This window comes from Bos mutus, chromosome 17, assembly GCF_027580195.1.
Source record: "Bos mutus isolate GX-2022 chromosome 17, NWIPB_WYAK_1.1, whole genome shotgun sequence".
In the NCBI taxonomy this organism is placed as follows: Eukaryota; Metazoa; Chordata; class Mammalia; order Artiodactyla; family Bovidae; genus Bos; species Bos mutus.
The window spans coordinates 19500914-19517308 of record NC_091633.1 but is presented as its reverse complement, the minus strand read 5'-3'; the positions used below and the strand labels follow the sequence as shown (position 1 = coordinate 19517308).

Genomic DNA, 16395 nt, shown 5'->3' with positions numbered 1-16395 from the left:
AAGGGTCGTCACACTGGTCTAGATTTATGTGTCCCCGTCCTCACTCAAGTCTTTCTGTTCTGTCTCCACCCCTAGTCAGCATGGGGTGGTCTCACTTCTGCCAAGAGAGAAGCTCACTCTGTGTGCCCTTGCTGAAAGACCCCGTTGAATAACAAAAGCTGAGGCCGCGCCTGTAGGCCCACGGGAGCAAAAACCCATGAGCCATACCGCCGCCCACCTCACCTGGGCCTGCCTTCCTCGCAGGGCTGGGTTCCCACATCTCCCTTCCCCGAGGGGAGTAGTTCATGCAAGGAGGAGCTGCTACTGCCAGTCTGCCGTTTTTCCTGGCTCCCCACGGCTACAAGAACCTTGCCCCGTGTCAGTAGCTTGGCACAGCATGGCCCAGACTCAGAGCAGGACACAGGGGCAGCGGGAGACACAGCAGTGACGTTTGTGAGAAGCCGCGGGAGGGAGGTGTGAGGAGTGGGTTGAAAGCGCCCTCCCCAAACACACCCCCAGTGACTCATTGTTCCCTGCCTGAGCCTTGGCCACATTTCAGGGACCAGCTGATATAAATGTACTGTGTCATGAGAACAGTGCTGCTCAAAAAGAGACCCGCAGTCATTTTACTGTGCTCTGAGCTAGAGGAGGAGCAGCTCTTTGAGTTTTGTGGTTTACCACATACCCGGGATCTTCATGGGCGCTGGAGCTTTTCAGGTGTTTCTCATTGCCTGCCAGGACTGGCGTTCCTGGAGGAAAAGGGACACCTCTGCAAACCCAGGAGTTCTAATGGGAACCAGCCGTAGGAATCTTGCCCTTGGCCCTGGAAACTCAGCCAGCCCTGGCAACTAAACGTCCCTTTTCCTCTATGCCATTTCCTAAACTGGTTTTAGGAAAACTCTTGATTTTGGCTAGCCAGGTCCTATTTTTAGTTGGAAAGAGAACAAAATTGTGTATCTCTGGTGTGTAGTTTTTGACTCTGAAGGAAAATGATATAAGCAATCTAATTTTTGCCTTTAATTACTCACCTGGCTCAGTCGTAAAACTAGAATATACTAGGACTTCCCTGGTGGTCTAGTGGCTAAGACTAGGCCCTCAGTGCATGGGGCCCAGGTTCAATTCCTAGTCAAGGAACTAAATCCTACATGCCACAACTAAGACCTGGTATAACCAAATAAATAAGTATTTTTTAAAAGTAGAATATGTTTAGCACGGTAATTATTAAATTTATGATAGATTCCTCAGTAGAATGTTTGCAAGTCAATATCAGCAGTGTTTATTTTGCATCTCAGTTTTAAAATCGTGAGTCTTCTTTTGTTTTACAAGATGTCGTTATATACATAGGGAAGAAAAAGCAGCTTATAAAATTGTGAGAAATATATTTGTAGGTATTTTCAGAATTATTCCTTAGAGTACGTCCAGGAGTTGGGCTGTTGGAGCGTCCTCTATCTATGAAATGTACATATCTCTCCTCTGGTCTAAAGAAAAGTTGAAAGATGTTTCTATGTTCAGACCACAACTGAGGTCTGTCTGCCAGTTCTACCTCTAGCTCTCTTGATTCTACAACTTACTTGGGGCAAATCTTTTCACTTCCCTGAGCTTGAATTTTGTCATCTTTAAAATATAAATAACAACATGAGCCTCCTTGGGCTTTGGGGATTAAATGAGAAAATGTACATGAAATCATACTGTAGATTTTAAAACATTGAACATATATCATTTGTATAAATCTTAGGGCATCTTGATATTTCCTGACTCCTTGTTTTAATTTTCCTTACTGGGGGCTCTTAATGGAAACCAAGGTTTTAAAATTTTTTTAAGGATGAAAATGTGTAAGAGAGAAAGAACAGGATCAAGAACTTACCACTGACAGGCCACACAAATGCTGAGCCCAAATAGCTCCTAATGAAGGTTGTGATCACTTGGGAATAAAAGGTTTGGCTTATGATGATTTCATCATAAGTAAAATCCTCTAATTTATCAAGAATTGATAGACTTTAGCCAGAAGATAAACTTTACTTGTAGTGTGTGTATGTGTATGTATGTGTGTGTTGATCCATAATTGAAATCAAGCCTCCCAGCTTTTGAGTCTAAAATTCCTTCTTAGTTTTTCTTCACTTGCTAAATAAACATCTCTATCAAATGCCAATTTTAATATGCTAAGAGAATTTTCGTGTTGACATATTCCCCTATATCTTCACAAGGTTAGCCCTATAGGTATGTTATAGGTACATGGAGAGTTAAAAATCAAGAAAACTGCAGGTACCAAATACTGCCACCCATTAGACAACTGAGGTTAAAAATAGACGTGTTCATGCATCAGCAGATGGAATCATACCCAGATGACTTGATTCAGAATTCAGCCACGTTATGACAGCTCACTAAATGGAGTGTGGCCAGCCCAGACTTAAAATTCATAATTGCATCAAAACCACCTTCTATGGTTTAAAACTAAAATCCAACAATCCAATAAACTATTTTGAATATCCACATGTAAAGAATAATTTGGGATATATATATTTTAGTCAAGCTTAATAATAGGAAGATGTTTAATACATGTGTTTACCCTGCTCACATTTTATATGCTGATATTCATAATATGTATGGTCAGCAAGCTGTATTTTTATTTGCTTCTTTTAATTACAAGTCAACAGTATGGAAAGAATATAATCAAAATTAAACACTTGTTCTGTAATTAGAAAACTGCATTTCCTTTGGGCATTTCACCTTTAGTCATCCTGAAAATATACCCAGATTCACGGCAACACTTGATTCTGACAAATGCTAGCAAATGGAACTATCAGCTTTACATTTCTTCCTAAAAAAAAAAGATTACAGATTTGTACAGTTAGAGCAGAATACTGTGGCAATGATGGAAATCACTATCAATGTAGTGTATTTAATTTTCTAAGGGAAACAAAGGGAATACCGGCCATTTCATCTGTCATGTATTTTAGAGAGTAACATTGCTTTTTTGTGTGGGGAGTATTTAGAAGTGGGGTAAGTGTGGGTGGTGAGAGAGTAGATGTAGTGTTGATTAGGTTTGGGGGAAAAAAAAAAAAAGTAATAATTGCAGGCAGCAGTCCTCCCCCTGAGAGGTTAAAGCCGTTTGGCCCCTCCTGCAGGTAGACAATACTGCCTCCTGTTATTACAGATCCTATCAGGCACGTGACCCAGATATATTTTCCCCGGTGCAGTGGAGTTGGTTGTCTCCCACAGTTTCCTTGCCTGTCTTGTTTCTATGGTAACCCCACACTCGCTGTCCTTGCAGAGAAACCCTAAAGCAGGCAGCAGCTCAGAAGTCCCAGCAGCTCTCAGCGCTGCAAGAAGAGAACGTGAAACTTAACGAGGAGCTGGGGAGGAGCAGGGACGAAGTCACCAGTCACCAAAAGGTCAGTGGGCGTCCTTCGGGGTGGGCACCCCTGGCCCTGCCAGGCCAGCATCTGCTGCTGCCTTGGGCAGGGCTCGCGGAGGCTCCTCGGAGACTGTGCTTGATGTGGTTGGGTCATTCCAGTGGGATCTCAAGTCACCTGTGTTTTATGTCCCCTCATTTTCAAGCATGCTGCTATAGCACTTAGGTAGGAGTGAGCTGACAAGTCCTTTAAAAAAAAAAAAAAAACACCGGGAACTTGCAAGCAAGGAGAAAATAAGATTTTTTATCAGATGATCTTATGGCAATGCATAAATGGAAAGGGACAGTATGTTTTGCCTCCTGCCTTGGTTTCAGTTTTGTTTTTTTTCTCTAAGATGTTTTTTTTCTTTCATCAAAATTGATTTTAAGAAGAAGGTTCCAAGAATACAGATTTGGTGTGAAGGTTGGAAGCTGTTTTTAAATAGAACTCTGCTTTTAAGTAAAAAACAATGTTTAAACAGCTCCTAAGGGAACTGTGTATACCTGTGCACTGATGCATTGGTTTATGAAATGTGTGTTATACCTGGAATGAACTAGAAGCTAACCACAACCCACTTGTTTCCGTATTTAAATTATAAAGGTTTCTGATAAGCTCATTAAACAGTGAAGGAAAACTGATTTTAAAGAATGCCCTATTCTTTTTTTTTTAATTCTTGAATCAAAATGCTAGACTGTTAGCCACATCTGGCCTCAGAGCAGAAACTCAAAAAAAAAAAAAGACATTTTAAAGAGAATTTTACCACGTGGTCATTATTCTTTGCTTTGCATGTCAAGGGGAAATTTTTTTTCCCCAAGTATATTTTGCAAACATTATTTCTCATTTGGATGGAGTATTCTGGAGTAATTTGTACTGACTGTCCATCAATGTGGCGTCGTTTGTGGTGAAAGCACTCTTTGGAGAATTGATTTCAGACTTGTAAGTCTTCATTAGAGCTCTCCACAATGACCCTCCTTCGTGGGAGAAATGGCCCATCTCTCCAGACCCCAGGATGACAAGCGACGCTCTTGGTGACTATAGCTCACGCTCAGTGGCTCTTACCTTACTGTGAGACAGGCACAAATACCTGACAGCCATCCTCCCGTGAGCCGGCCCTGTCATCACTCCATGTGTTAAAGAGGAAGCGGAAGCACCAGAAGGTAGTCACGTGCTCAGCCTCACTCAGCCGGTAGTGTCGGAGACGCGTGTCAGATTCTGATTTGGGTCAGGGAAAGAATCAGAGTGGGTTGACTTAAACGGGGTCACTGCACTCTGCTTTGGTCAGTATGTGAGAGAGTGGGGTTCATGAAAAACAGAAGCCCTTGGACCAGACGAGGTTCTTTTCTTCCTGGCTCAAACCAGTGTGTGAAACACTGGGCACCTCTGACATCAGCATGTCTGTAAGGACTCGCAAGGGAAGGATCTCAGCCAAGTGCTGAGTCTGTCTGTCTCCTTTTATCTCATCTCACGGAACATCTTTGGTGGAGAGCGTGGATCCCACCAGTGGGAGGAACACACAGAGGTCAGCTTCTCGTCTTACGTTGTGACCTTGACTGGACCGTTGATTACATTTCTCTTGTCTGTCACTCAGAACCGGCAAGACTTAGGAGTGACGCCTCACGGTTCCTCAGGCAGGGGTTTTCAGGGCTCCTCTCCATCTGCCAGCTCTTCCTCTTTTGCCTTGGGATTCAAATTTACCTTCCTTTTGAAAAGGTTTTGTGACTAGAAATTTGAAACGCAGAGACTTTGAAGAGTGTTAGGAAACAGCACCTGCAAGCAGCAGCTAGGGCAGTGGCTTCCGTTTAAACAGGGGGTGGTTTTGTCCTTTGAGTTTTACTCTGGAGAGAGAAGCAGGCGGCTGGGAACCAAACCACGATAGGCTGTGACGTGAGAGAATGTCCATGGTGAGCACCAAGGAAGACCGCAGATAACGCTTCACTTGACGTGCGTACGTCTCAAAAGAGTGGAGAGAATCTCCCCATTGAAAGTAACTTAGGCTAAAGAAGATTGATTCATTCATCGGCTCTTATTACTCTTACTACATAATCTCCAAGAGTCCAGAGATCTAGACTCCAAGCAGTCTACACAAGCCGTTTACTTGTGTAAAATCACGAATTTCCACTTTGTTGCTTGCTATGGTTGAGCCAAACTATCCATAAGCTTTGTTCAGAAATATACTACAGAGTTGGGCAGAAACCCTATTTCAGAAAAAGAGCTGAAGCGGAGGGGGGACTTCCCTGGTGGGCAGTGGTTAAGATTCCATGCTCCCAATGCAGGGGGCCTGGGTTCAATCCCTGGTCAGGGAACTAGATCCTGCATGCGGCAACTGACACCTAGTGCAGCCAAATAAATTAAAAAAAAAAAAAGAATTTTAATTGTAGTGCTGTAGAAATATCCAGTGTTTCATGCTAAAGTGAAGACAGTAAAGACTGAATGTGGGACAGATAAACACTGACCTGGACCTGAGTTCCTTCCTGTTCCCTTTGCTCAGCGGCGCAAAAGTTCGCTGACTGTGTTTCAGTCGCTGAGCAGATTGTTCTGCCGTTGTTTCATAGAATCATCATACCTGCAATAGTGAGGTTACATTATAGGAAGGAAGCTGAGGCTCAAACATGAAGCACTTCACCAAGGACACACAGCCAGGCAGCGGAGGAGCCAAGATCAGAACTCATGCCTGACTAACTCGTAAGTCTGTTGGCCTGCTACTATCCTTTGCTGAGAATAAAACTTATTTCTTTGTACTTCATCATTAAGTGTTAAGATTAAAAGAAAAAAAGAAAAACCCTCTGAACCAGGAATGGAGTAGGTGGGGTCAAATAGTACTATAAAAATGCACTTTCAATCCTACCATTACGTTTTTTTTCTGCCTCAAATACTTACTTTGCTTAGAAAACCCAAGGGATCCCAGAATCTGTTCTACATCTTAAGGCTCTCACTGGGAATATTGGCCAAGGGTTTTGATTTCCTCAAGAAGCCTTTTGTGAAGAGAACTATTTCATTTCCTGTGTGTTATTTGCAAGTGAGATGATTTGTTGCAATAAAGGAATCCCTGTGTCCCTGTGACTGGTTTTGTAGAATGTCCTCTCCTTTTATCGTCTTAAAAGCTGATGTAGGAAGCTCTGAAATAACGAGGGCTAACAGAGAGCAGGACTGGCTGATGGAAGGTAGAGAGACGATCCACTCTGTGCTTCATTAGAACCCACATCTGCCTTGATTGACACGTGGGTGCCATGTTTCCCCTGGAAGAAGTGTTGGAACAGTTGGCAGGCTCACCTGCTCTGGCTCGTAGCCCTCGAGAACCCAGCTGACCAAGCCAGACGCTGAACCCACACGTGCGCATTCTTTGTGGTCTGCTCCATCAGATATTGTCCCTTGCAGTGAAAAATGGGTCTCTTAAGTCCCCTTTCTCAAGCAGGATTTTCATTTTAAGAGGGGAGGGGAGTGATAACCAAGATCAGTTAGGGTTGTGAGAGGCGGAAGTGTTGGCGTTAGCTGGCATCACCTGTAACAGAAATCCTTACAAAATGTTACAGAGTGCCTCCTCTTTTCAAAGAGGCTATGTTAGATTGGACATATGGAATTGCTATTGTTTTGCAATTTCATATGACTCAACCAACTAGATAACGTAATTTACCCTTTCTCATGACGGACGGTTTTGAGGATTGTCATTATAATTGCTGTGGACGGTTTGCGCTCACATTGTTTCCCACCTGATGGCCGACTGGTTTTGTGCTGCTTCAGGTTTTGGGTGTGTGCACGTGTTCAAATACACACTGCATAAATGTACTGTTTTAACCAATTTACAGTGTGCAACTCAGTTGCACTTAGGTCATTTACAGCGCTGTGTGACCATCACCTCTATCTAGAACATCATCACCAGCCCCCCACAAAGAAAACTCCAGTAAGCAGCCACTCCCCATTCCTCCATCCTCCCAGCCCTGCCAACCACTAATCCATTTTTAATCCCTGCATATTTGCTTATTCTCTACATTTCACATAAGTGGCAATAGACAGTACGTGTCCATTTGCATCTGGGTTTTCATAGCATATTGAGGCGCATCCATGCTGTAGCCTGTGTCAGGATTTCATTTCTTTCCGTGGCCGAGTTGTATTTTACCGAAGGGATAGACCGCATTTTGCTTGTCTGCTTCAGGTGTCTTAGGCTCCTCCACCGTTCAGACTGCCTCGCATCCCTCCTGAAGCCTCCATCCGTGACAGGAGCTGCTACCTCTCATCGCCCCTTCGGGTCTTCTGAGGGTTGGGAAAGCCTCCTTGTTTTCCTAAAAGCAGTGCTCAGCCTAGCCACACTGTTGACACTCGCAGCCCTATCTTCTCCTCATCTTTACTTCCAAACTTTGAATAGTCTGCTTTGTGCCCTGTTTCTCACCTCCCCCTCTGCTTCCCCGCCCCCTCCAGTCTGCTTCCTGCCGTTCCCAGTGCACTCTGGCGTGAAGGATGGCTTCCCTGTGGTGTCTGCACACTTGCGTGGCTCCTTCCGCCCTCTGTGGACGTTCTGACTCTCCTCCTTCAGCTTCCTCCACACCGTTTGCTCATGTTTCTCTTGCCTCTCCCACCACACCGCATCACTTGCTATTTGTGTGTCTGCTTTTCCAGGTCTTCTTCCTCGTCCCCCACTCGGTGCACTTGGCCTCTCTGCTGGTCGTCATCTTTCCTCTCCAGGTGGCCGCTGCCTTCCCTGGTTTGGGTCACAATCTCCTTCTTGGCTCTCTGTGTGTGACACTCGGAACTCAGGCTCTCTCCCCACCTGGCACTGAGACAGTAGGACTCCTAGAGCAAGACATGCAGGTTGAGTGAATGAAGGAGTGAACGGGTGATGAAATAAGTTCCTCATTTTCAGCCAGGCCCTTCAGTCCTTTTTTGCAGAATACGATGCAGAGACTGTGAGACTTGCCCCTTCCACTTCTCTCACATGAGTCCACTCACTTCCAGTCTCCTGACTTTGTTTCAGAGAGGTCGTGGTTGCCAAAATCCAACCGCAACATAAGCGGGCCATGCGCCCCATGTGGATGGTAGATTCGTACAGTGGATTCAGGCAGGGTCACGTGGTTTCAGGATTAAGAAAACCATGCAGTGCATTATTCTTTTCATAGAGAAAATACTAAAAATAATCCGAGTGATGTGAGTTCTTCTATAGAGGCAGTCACCTTAGGGAGTCACTTTCGGAATGTCTGATTTATCATTCCCAAACTGCACGTGTTTTCTCCCCCGGGAGGGCTGCAGAGACACTGAACTGTCACTATGGGAACAGTGCTGATTTTTTTCCCCCTGGTTATTCGCAAAATGAGGTCACAGTTGGCTTATGGAAACGAGACAGATATTAGATGACTCAGTCACGGTGTTTCATCAACAGTTCCTCCTCCCAGAGGATATGACAGATGCAGTAAACAAAAGACTAGGAGTTATCATCTCAATTGATCCATGAATAATCACCTGCCTTTTACATAAGTCTGCATTCCCAGACCTGAATGTTTAGAAAGGAAGCACTATTTTTAGCTTGTCATGTTTCATTTTGGAAAAGTAGTGATCATCAGCCATCAAATTTTAATCTGGGCTGAAGTGGGGGTGCTCATGGGCAAGTAGGGGGCGAGTGAAGGTTGATCCCAGAATCTCTCTCCCTCAATACCTAATGAAAGACACACACTTATTCAGCTATTAAAAGGGGCTCCAGGGGCTTCCCTGGTTAAGAAGTCACTTGCCAATACAAGGGACACGGGTTTGATCCCTGGTCTGAGAAGATCCCTCATGCGACAGGCTGACTAAGCCCGTAAGTGCCTAGAGCCCATGCTCCACAGCCAGAGAAAGCCCACAAGCAGCAGCAAAGACCCAGCTCAGCCATAAGTAAACAAACAAATTAAATAATTTTTTTAAATGATAAAGAATAAATAAATAACAAGAGCTCCAGGAAAATCCAGCAAAGCCAACCAGTTTTCTATTGTAAACGCTGAAATTGACAGTGGCCTGACTCTGTGTTCATGGTGGTAAGAGAAAGGAAAACAGATAGCAAAATTCCCAGAATTTCACTCTAACTCCCCTCACCCCCAGTTTGGAGAAAACTAGACTAAAGGGAGTAAGTAGGCAGCCAAGGAAAGAGCTTTGAGGCTAAGGAGCCCTCTGCTACCACTCAGGATTCTACCAGACCTGGAAGAAAGTGCTAGCTGTCATTTTCCACAGCTAGTCCAGCCAACAGAATGGCTTAAGTAAATGAGGGTTGGGTGGGAATGGGTGGGAATGGGTGGGTTTCCCCCCCACCCCTACTTCAAATGATGATAAATGCACAGGTAGGTAGTACCAGTGGGTCCAGCCACTCCAGAACTTCCTCAGGGAAGCCTACCCTCCCTCTTGGCTCTGCTGCTGTCCTTAAGCATGGAGGTTTCATCTTCTCAATCTCAATGAGTCTTTTTTTTTTTTTCTCAATGACTTAAACATGCAGACCTTGCAGAACTTTCTGGAAGGAAGCAGGGGGAAGGCCAAGCAGAGGGCTCCTCTTCACGGCATTTATCTCTTCATTTGGAGACCCTCCAGATCTCTGTAATAGTGTCACCAGTTGCAGAGATGAGTCTGGATTCCTGCAGAAAGGGAAGGAAACACAGAGGAAATGAGAGTAGATGTTGAAAGAGCCAACTTATGATGCTGCTCAGTTGCTCAGTTGTGCCTGACTGTTTGCAACCCCTTGGACTATAGCCCACCAGGCTTCCCTGTCCTCTCCCAGAGCTTGCTCAAACTCATGTCCATTGAGTCAGTGATGCCACCCAACCATCTCATCCTCTATTGCCCCCTTTTCCTCCTGCCCTCAGTCTTTCCCAGCATCAGGGTCTTTTCCAATGAGTCAGCTCTTCACATCAGGTGGCCAAAGTATTGAAGCTTCAGCTTCAGCATCAGTCCTTCCAACTTGTAATACCTGCCAGGTAATAGAGTTACCTCTATCCCGACACACTGGGTGAGATGCAGGATCTAGAGGAGAAAGCTCAGAGAGAGACCTATAGTAGACTCTATTCATCACTTGAATTGCAGTCTCTCCATCCTTGCCCCGGGCCCTCTGACTACAGAAAGTATAGCCCACAGCACCCAATTTTCAGTTGTAGCTTGAACATGAAGATGAAAGGGCTCAGATAAAGTAGGAAGGACATAAAGGACAATTCATTGACATTACATGTGAGCAAATAGAAGGTCTAAGCAGAGCTGCCCATGGTAGGATGAGCAACTGAAAACATGCTGTACCAAAAGAGGAAAAAAGTAAAGAAAGGAACCTAGGAATCCAAAGAGTGATGGGGAATTCAGGCCATGAGAAAGCATTACCCAGAGTAAAATATGGCTGTGTGTTATATAAAAATTTAAATGATGTAGGGACTTCCCTGATGGTCCAGTGGCTAAGACTGGGCACTCCCCATGCAGGGGGCCAGGGTTTGATCCCTGGTCAGGGAACTAGATTCCCACATGCAACAACTAAGTGTTCGCATGCCACCACTAAAGACCCTGCATGCTTCAACTAAGACCTGGTGCAGCCAAATAAATACATATTAAAAAAAACTTTAGTGATGTAAATAAAACAACTGTTTAAAGAGACAAAGATGAAATAATACAAGCTGAGTGGAGATAAGGAAGAGTTAAGGAAACAAACTGAGGACCAAAGCCATACAGTATCAGAACTGCTAAATATGTAGAAATAGACAGGGACCTAACAGGTGTTTCTGAAAATATACAGAGAATTCTTCAGGTCCCCAGGCAGAAAAAGCAGATTCCCTAAAAAAGAAAAAACAGCCGACTGCAGCTGCATTCAATGCCAGAAAAAAGGAAAAACAACGTACTACATTGTTTCCCAAGTTCTAATGGACAGAAAATATGATCACGAGCCTTGTATCCAGGCAGTTATTATTCAGGTAGGAAGACAGATTTTTCTGAACATGAAAGAACTTGGAAGCTGCAGCATCTGTGAGTCCTGCAAAGTAGCTACTTGCTGATAAAATTTAGCCAAGCAAGACATGATTTAAAATACAGGACTTGGGACTTCCCAGGTGGTCCACTGGTTAACCTACTTTCCAATGCAGGGGATGTGGGTTCAATCCCTGGTTGGGGACCTAAGATCCCACATGTCATGCAGCCAAAACATTAAAGGGGAAAAAAAAAACAAACCAAAGACTTACTAGATCGAGGGAAGCTGGGCAAAGGGACTAGAGGTGAGTACTAAATCCAGGTAAATAGACAGCTAAGCTGACAGTTTAGGGAACTACAGATGAGGGAATAGAGTTGTGATTCCAACTTTTTATTTGGAAATCATTTTATGCTTTGTGGAAAGTTGTGAAAATAAAACACAGAATACCTAACCACAGTGCGATTGTCAAATTCAGGAAATGGAACACTGTTATCTAAGGTACAGGCCCTACTCCTGCTTCGGCAGTTGGTGGTGGTGTCCTTTATAGTTTTTGTGGGTTTTTTCTTTACCTGATTCAGGATCCAGTTGACTCAGGTCTCTTCAGTCATCTTTATCTGCAATGATTCTCTGCCTTTGTCTTTTATGACTAAATAAAAACAGGCCTGTACATATAAAATTTTTCATTTTGGTTTTCTCAAGTGTTTCCTCATGATGATATTTGGATCACTCATTTTTAGCAGAAAAATAGCATAAGTGATACCCATTATTGCTTTATCCCATTATTGGCGATGTCAGTTTTGATCATTTAGTGGAGGTAACGTCAAAATATTCTCAAGACAAAAAGAAAAAAAGATCAAAGACAAAGGAGAAATAAGAAAAACATACAGAGAATATGACTAACAAAATTTGAGGTGATACACTTGAAAGCAAGTGGAAGTATGCAGACTTCCTCATCTTTTACATCAGGATGATGTTTGATATTATTTTCAATTAAAATTTGCTTAAATGTAAGAAAATGATATTAACATCTTAGGTTTTTTAAAAAAATATATATTCTACTTTAAAATTTTACAAAATAAATGTATAGTATAAACCTAGTAAGAGTTCTTAGAAACGAATATGTCTTTGTGGTAAAGAACATTTTTCTAGGACTTCCACGGTGGTCCAGTGGTTAAAAGACTCCAAGCTCCCAGTGCAGAGGGTGGGGTTCAATCCCTGGTCTGGGAACTAGGATCCCCACGTGCCATGTGTCGCAGCCACAACTTTTTTTTATTTTAAAAAAGGACATTTTTCTGCCCTCAATCATTTTTTATATTTACTTGCTTTTTTATTTCTTCTGTTAAATTCATATAAAATTAAATTTGCTTTTTTCTCTCCTTTCTGTCCTTCTTGTTCTGTATACAAAGAGAAATGTGTGTGTGTGTGTGTGTGGCAAGACAGCTAATATTAATTGTTTCTTCTCTGAAAGGGCTGTTCCCAGAAATTGCCAGATCCTCCTCTTCCTTTCCGCGCTCCCCCACCACCTTAACCTTCTCCACTTCTGAGAGCAGGAGTCTGTCTGTGTGGGAGGCCAGACTAGAACTCTTCAGACGCTGGGGCTGGGGCCCTGACTTGCGCTGTCAAGGTAGAGCCGCTATTTTAGACCTCAGAACACTAGCTTAGAGAAGAGGCTGAAGTCGCCCACGCATGAACCACTTCCCTGAGGAATTCAGTGATAATCGCAGCTACTGAGCGCTGGCTCCCTTGGACTAGCTGAGCAGAGTTCCTCTGAGGGGACCCAGGCTCCTCAGTGCCACTGCCACTCACACCCGAGCACAGCACCAGCTCACTGACTATCTGACACAGTTGTTCACGTGCCACATAGTTATCGAGTGCCTACCATGTGCCCATGCGTGTGTGCTCAGTCGTGTCTGACTTTTGTGACCCCATGGACTGCAGCCCGCCAGGCTCCTCTGTCCATGGACTTCTTCAGGCAGGAGTACTGGTGTAGGTTGCCCTTTGCTTCTCTGGGGAATCTTCCCAATCCAGGGATCTAACCCACCTTTCCTGGACTGGGAGATGGATTCTTTAGCAACTGCGCCACCTGGGAAGTTATTGAATGCCTACTGTATGCCTGCCAGTAACAAAACAGAACATTGCTTCTCCTCCTTGAGGCTGTGGTTTTCCCTGTGGTCATGTATGGATGTGAGAGTTGGACTGTGAAGAAGGCTGAGCGCCGAAGAATTGATGCCTTTGAACTGTGGTGTTGGAGAAGACTCTTGAGAGTCCCTTGGACTGCAAGGAGATCCAACCAGTCCATTCTAAAGGAGATCAGCCCTGGGTGTTCTTTGGAAGGAATGATGCTAAAGCTGAAACTCCAGTACTTTGGCCACCTCATGCGAAGAGTTGACTCATTGGAAAAGACTCTGATGCTGGGAGGGATTGGGGGCAAGAGGAGAAGGGGACGACAGAGGATGAGATGGCTGGATGGCATCACTGACTCGATGGACGTGAGTCTGAGTGAACTCCAGGAATTGGTGATGGACAGGGAGCCCTGGCGTGCTGCGATTCATGGGGTCGCATAGAGTCAGTTGGACACGACTGAGCGACTGATCTGATCTGATCTGATCTAAAGGTTTTTAAAAAACATTTGTTTATTTATTTGGCTACACTGGGTCTTAGTTGCAGCACGAAGAATCTTTAGTTAAGGAATGCAAACTCTTAGTTGCGGCATGTGAGATCTAGTTCCCTGACCATGGATTGAACCCTGGCCCCTGTATTGGGATCCCAGAGTTTTAGCTACTGGACTACCAGGGAAGTCCCTCCAGGAAAATTTTTATTCAAGTAGCTTTTTGGGTTTTTTGTTTGTTTGTTTGTTTTTTGAATCCTGAAAATTTATTATTTGGGAGAATTTCAGATATTGATCCTTTGTTTTAGAGCTTGTGATACTAATCAGAAAATACACATTTTGAAATGAAATTCAAAAGAAAAGAATAATTACATATAAGGCAAATTACAAAGTAGTTCGACTGGACCTGCAGAAGCAGAAGTGTGTGTCTTGATTCTGAACTTCAGCACATCCTTCACGTCACACAAGCTAGTATTTTCTTAAATGACAACATTTAAAACAAATTACTCACCATGTTTATCACATTATAGAACAGTTTTGTGGACAGATGAACTCTTTGAGGTTTTCTGATCCAGTGTTCCCTTCAATCGCGATCATTTGTATACTATTTTCCCTGCAACATTGTATTCTTAATAGTTTTCTGTAAAATAACCCTTCCTTTTATTTAACCTTTTATTACAAACAAGTTCAGTGATACTCCCAGATATCCAACTCCAAAGGCAATCAGCTCTTGGTCATTCTTTTTTTGGTAAAGTTTTTTTTATGATTTTTAAATTTAAAGAAATTTAAAAAATCTTTATTGAATCTTCGTTACAATATTGGCGTCTGTTTTATGTTTTGGTTTTTTGGTCTTGAGGCATGTGGGATCTTAATTCCCTGACCAGGGATAGAACCGATGCCCCCTACATTGGAAGGTGAAGTCTTAACCAATGAACCACCAGGAAAGTCCCTGTTGGTCACTCTTGTTTCAATTTTACTCTCATTGACCTTCTACTCTTTCATGGATTAATTTGAAGTAAATCCTAGACATACTATCATTTTATCTGTGAACAACTTAATACCTCTAAAAAATAAAATTATTCATTTCTTTTAAATTGTAATGTTATTTTACAATTAGAAATAATTGGACATGAGTTTGAGCAAGCTCCAGGAGTTGGTGATGGACAGGGAGGCCTGGCGTGCTACAGTCCATGGGGTCGCAAAGAGTCAGACACCACTGAGCTACTGAACTGAACTGTTTGTAACATGAAACAATACAAATACATACCATTTCAAAGTTACCATTCCTCCTATTGTTGTTTCATTGAGGCAACATTATAAATGGTTGAGTGTTTCTTTCCATAGTGCTCTTCATTTGTGTAACAGTCTCTCTCTATATAATAATAGTTTTTGTTTTTCACAAAACCTATATTGTATATATTACTCAAATTTGCCTGTTCTTGTTCAGTCGCTAAGTCGTCTCCTCTTTGTGACCCCATGGCACACCGGGCTTCCCTGTCCTCTATCTCCTGGAGTTTGCTCAAATTCATGGCCATTGAGTCAGTGATGCCATCCAATCATCTCATCCTCTGTTGCCCCCTTCTCCTCCTGCCCTCAGTCTTTCCCAGCATCAGGGTCTTTTCCAGTGAGTCGGCTCTTTGCATCAGGTGGCCAAAGTATTGGAGCTTCAGCATCATTCCCACTGATGAATATTCAGGGTTGATTTCCTTTAGGATTGACTGATTTGATCTTGCAGTCCAAGGGACTCTCAAGAGTCTTCTCCAGCACCACAGTTCGAAAGCATCAATTCTTCAGGCTCAGCCTTCTTTATGGTCCAACTCTCACATCCATACATGACTGCTGGAAAAACCATAGCTTTGACTATATGGACCTTTGTCGGCAAAGTAATGTCTCTGATTTTTAATGTACTGTCTAGGTTTGCCTCCCCCCACCCAAAGTTATATTTATTAAGATAAAATATACAAATTCACCTTTCATAGATACATGGTTCAGTGAGTTTGACATATATATACAGTCATATAATATACCCTTACAATCAAGATTTTCTTCTCCCCAAGAAGTTCTTTCATATTCTTTTTATAGTCAGTCACTTCCCAATTCCTAAACACCATTTCTCTCTTCTATGGTGCTATAGTTTTGCCTCTCTTTTGGGTTGGCAAAGAAGTTCATTTGTGTTATCAACCCGGTTCAGTCCCTGGTTGGGGAACTAAAATCCTGCAAGCTGATTGGTGCAGCCAAAAAACAAAAGTCAGGGTCACAAAAGACAAGGAAAGAATGAGGAACCAGCTGGACTAAAGGAATATGATTACTAAATGAAACTTGTTATCCTGGATTCGATCCTGGACCAGAAGAAGGAAAAAAATAAAAAATACCCACCATTTCTGATGAAGAATTGGTACAGAACTTCCCTCGTGGTCCAGTGGTTAAGAATCCCCCCCTCCAATACAGGGAACAGGGGTTTGATCCCTGGTCTGGGATGATCTCACATGCCGAGGAGCAACTAAGCCTGTACACCACAACTACTGAGC

At 43.3% G+C, this 16395-nt stretch overlaps 1 protein-coding gene across 1 annotated transcript in view; it reads left to right on the top strand.

Moving 5' to 3' along the window:
* Positions 1-16395, top strand: part of CLIP1 (CAP-Gly domain containing linker protein 1) — a 117019-nt gene that overhangs the window by 86353 nt on the left and 14271 nt on the right. The window contains 1 exon segment of the mRNA XM_070386248.1: positions 3251-3371. Coding sequence (XP_070242349.1) covers positions 3251-3371 — 121 coding nt within the window.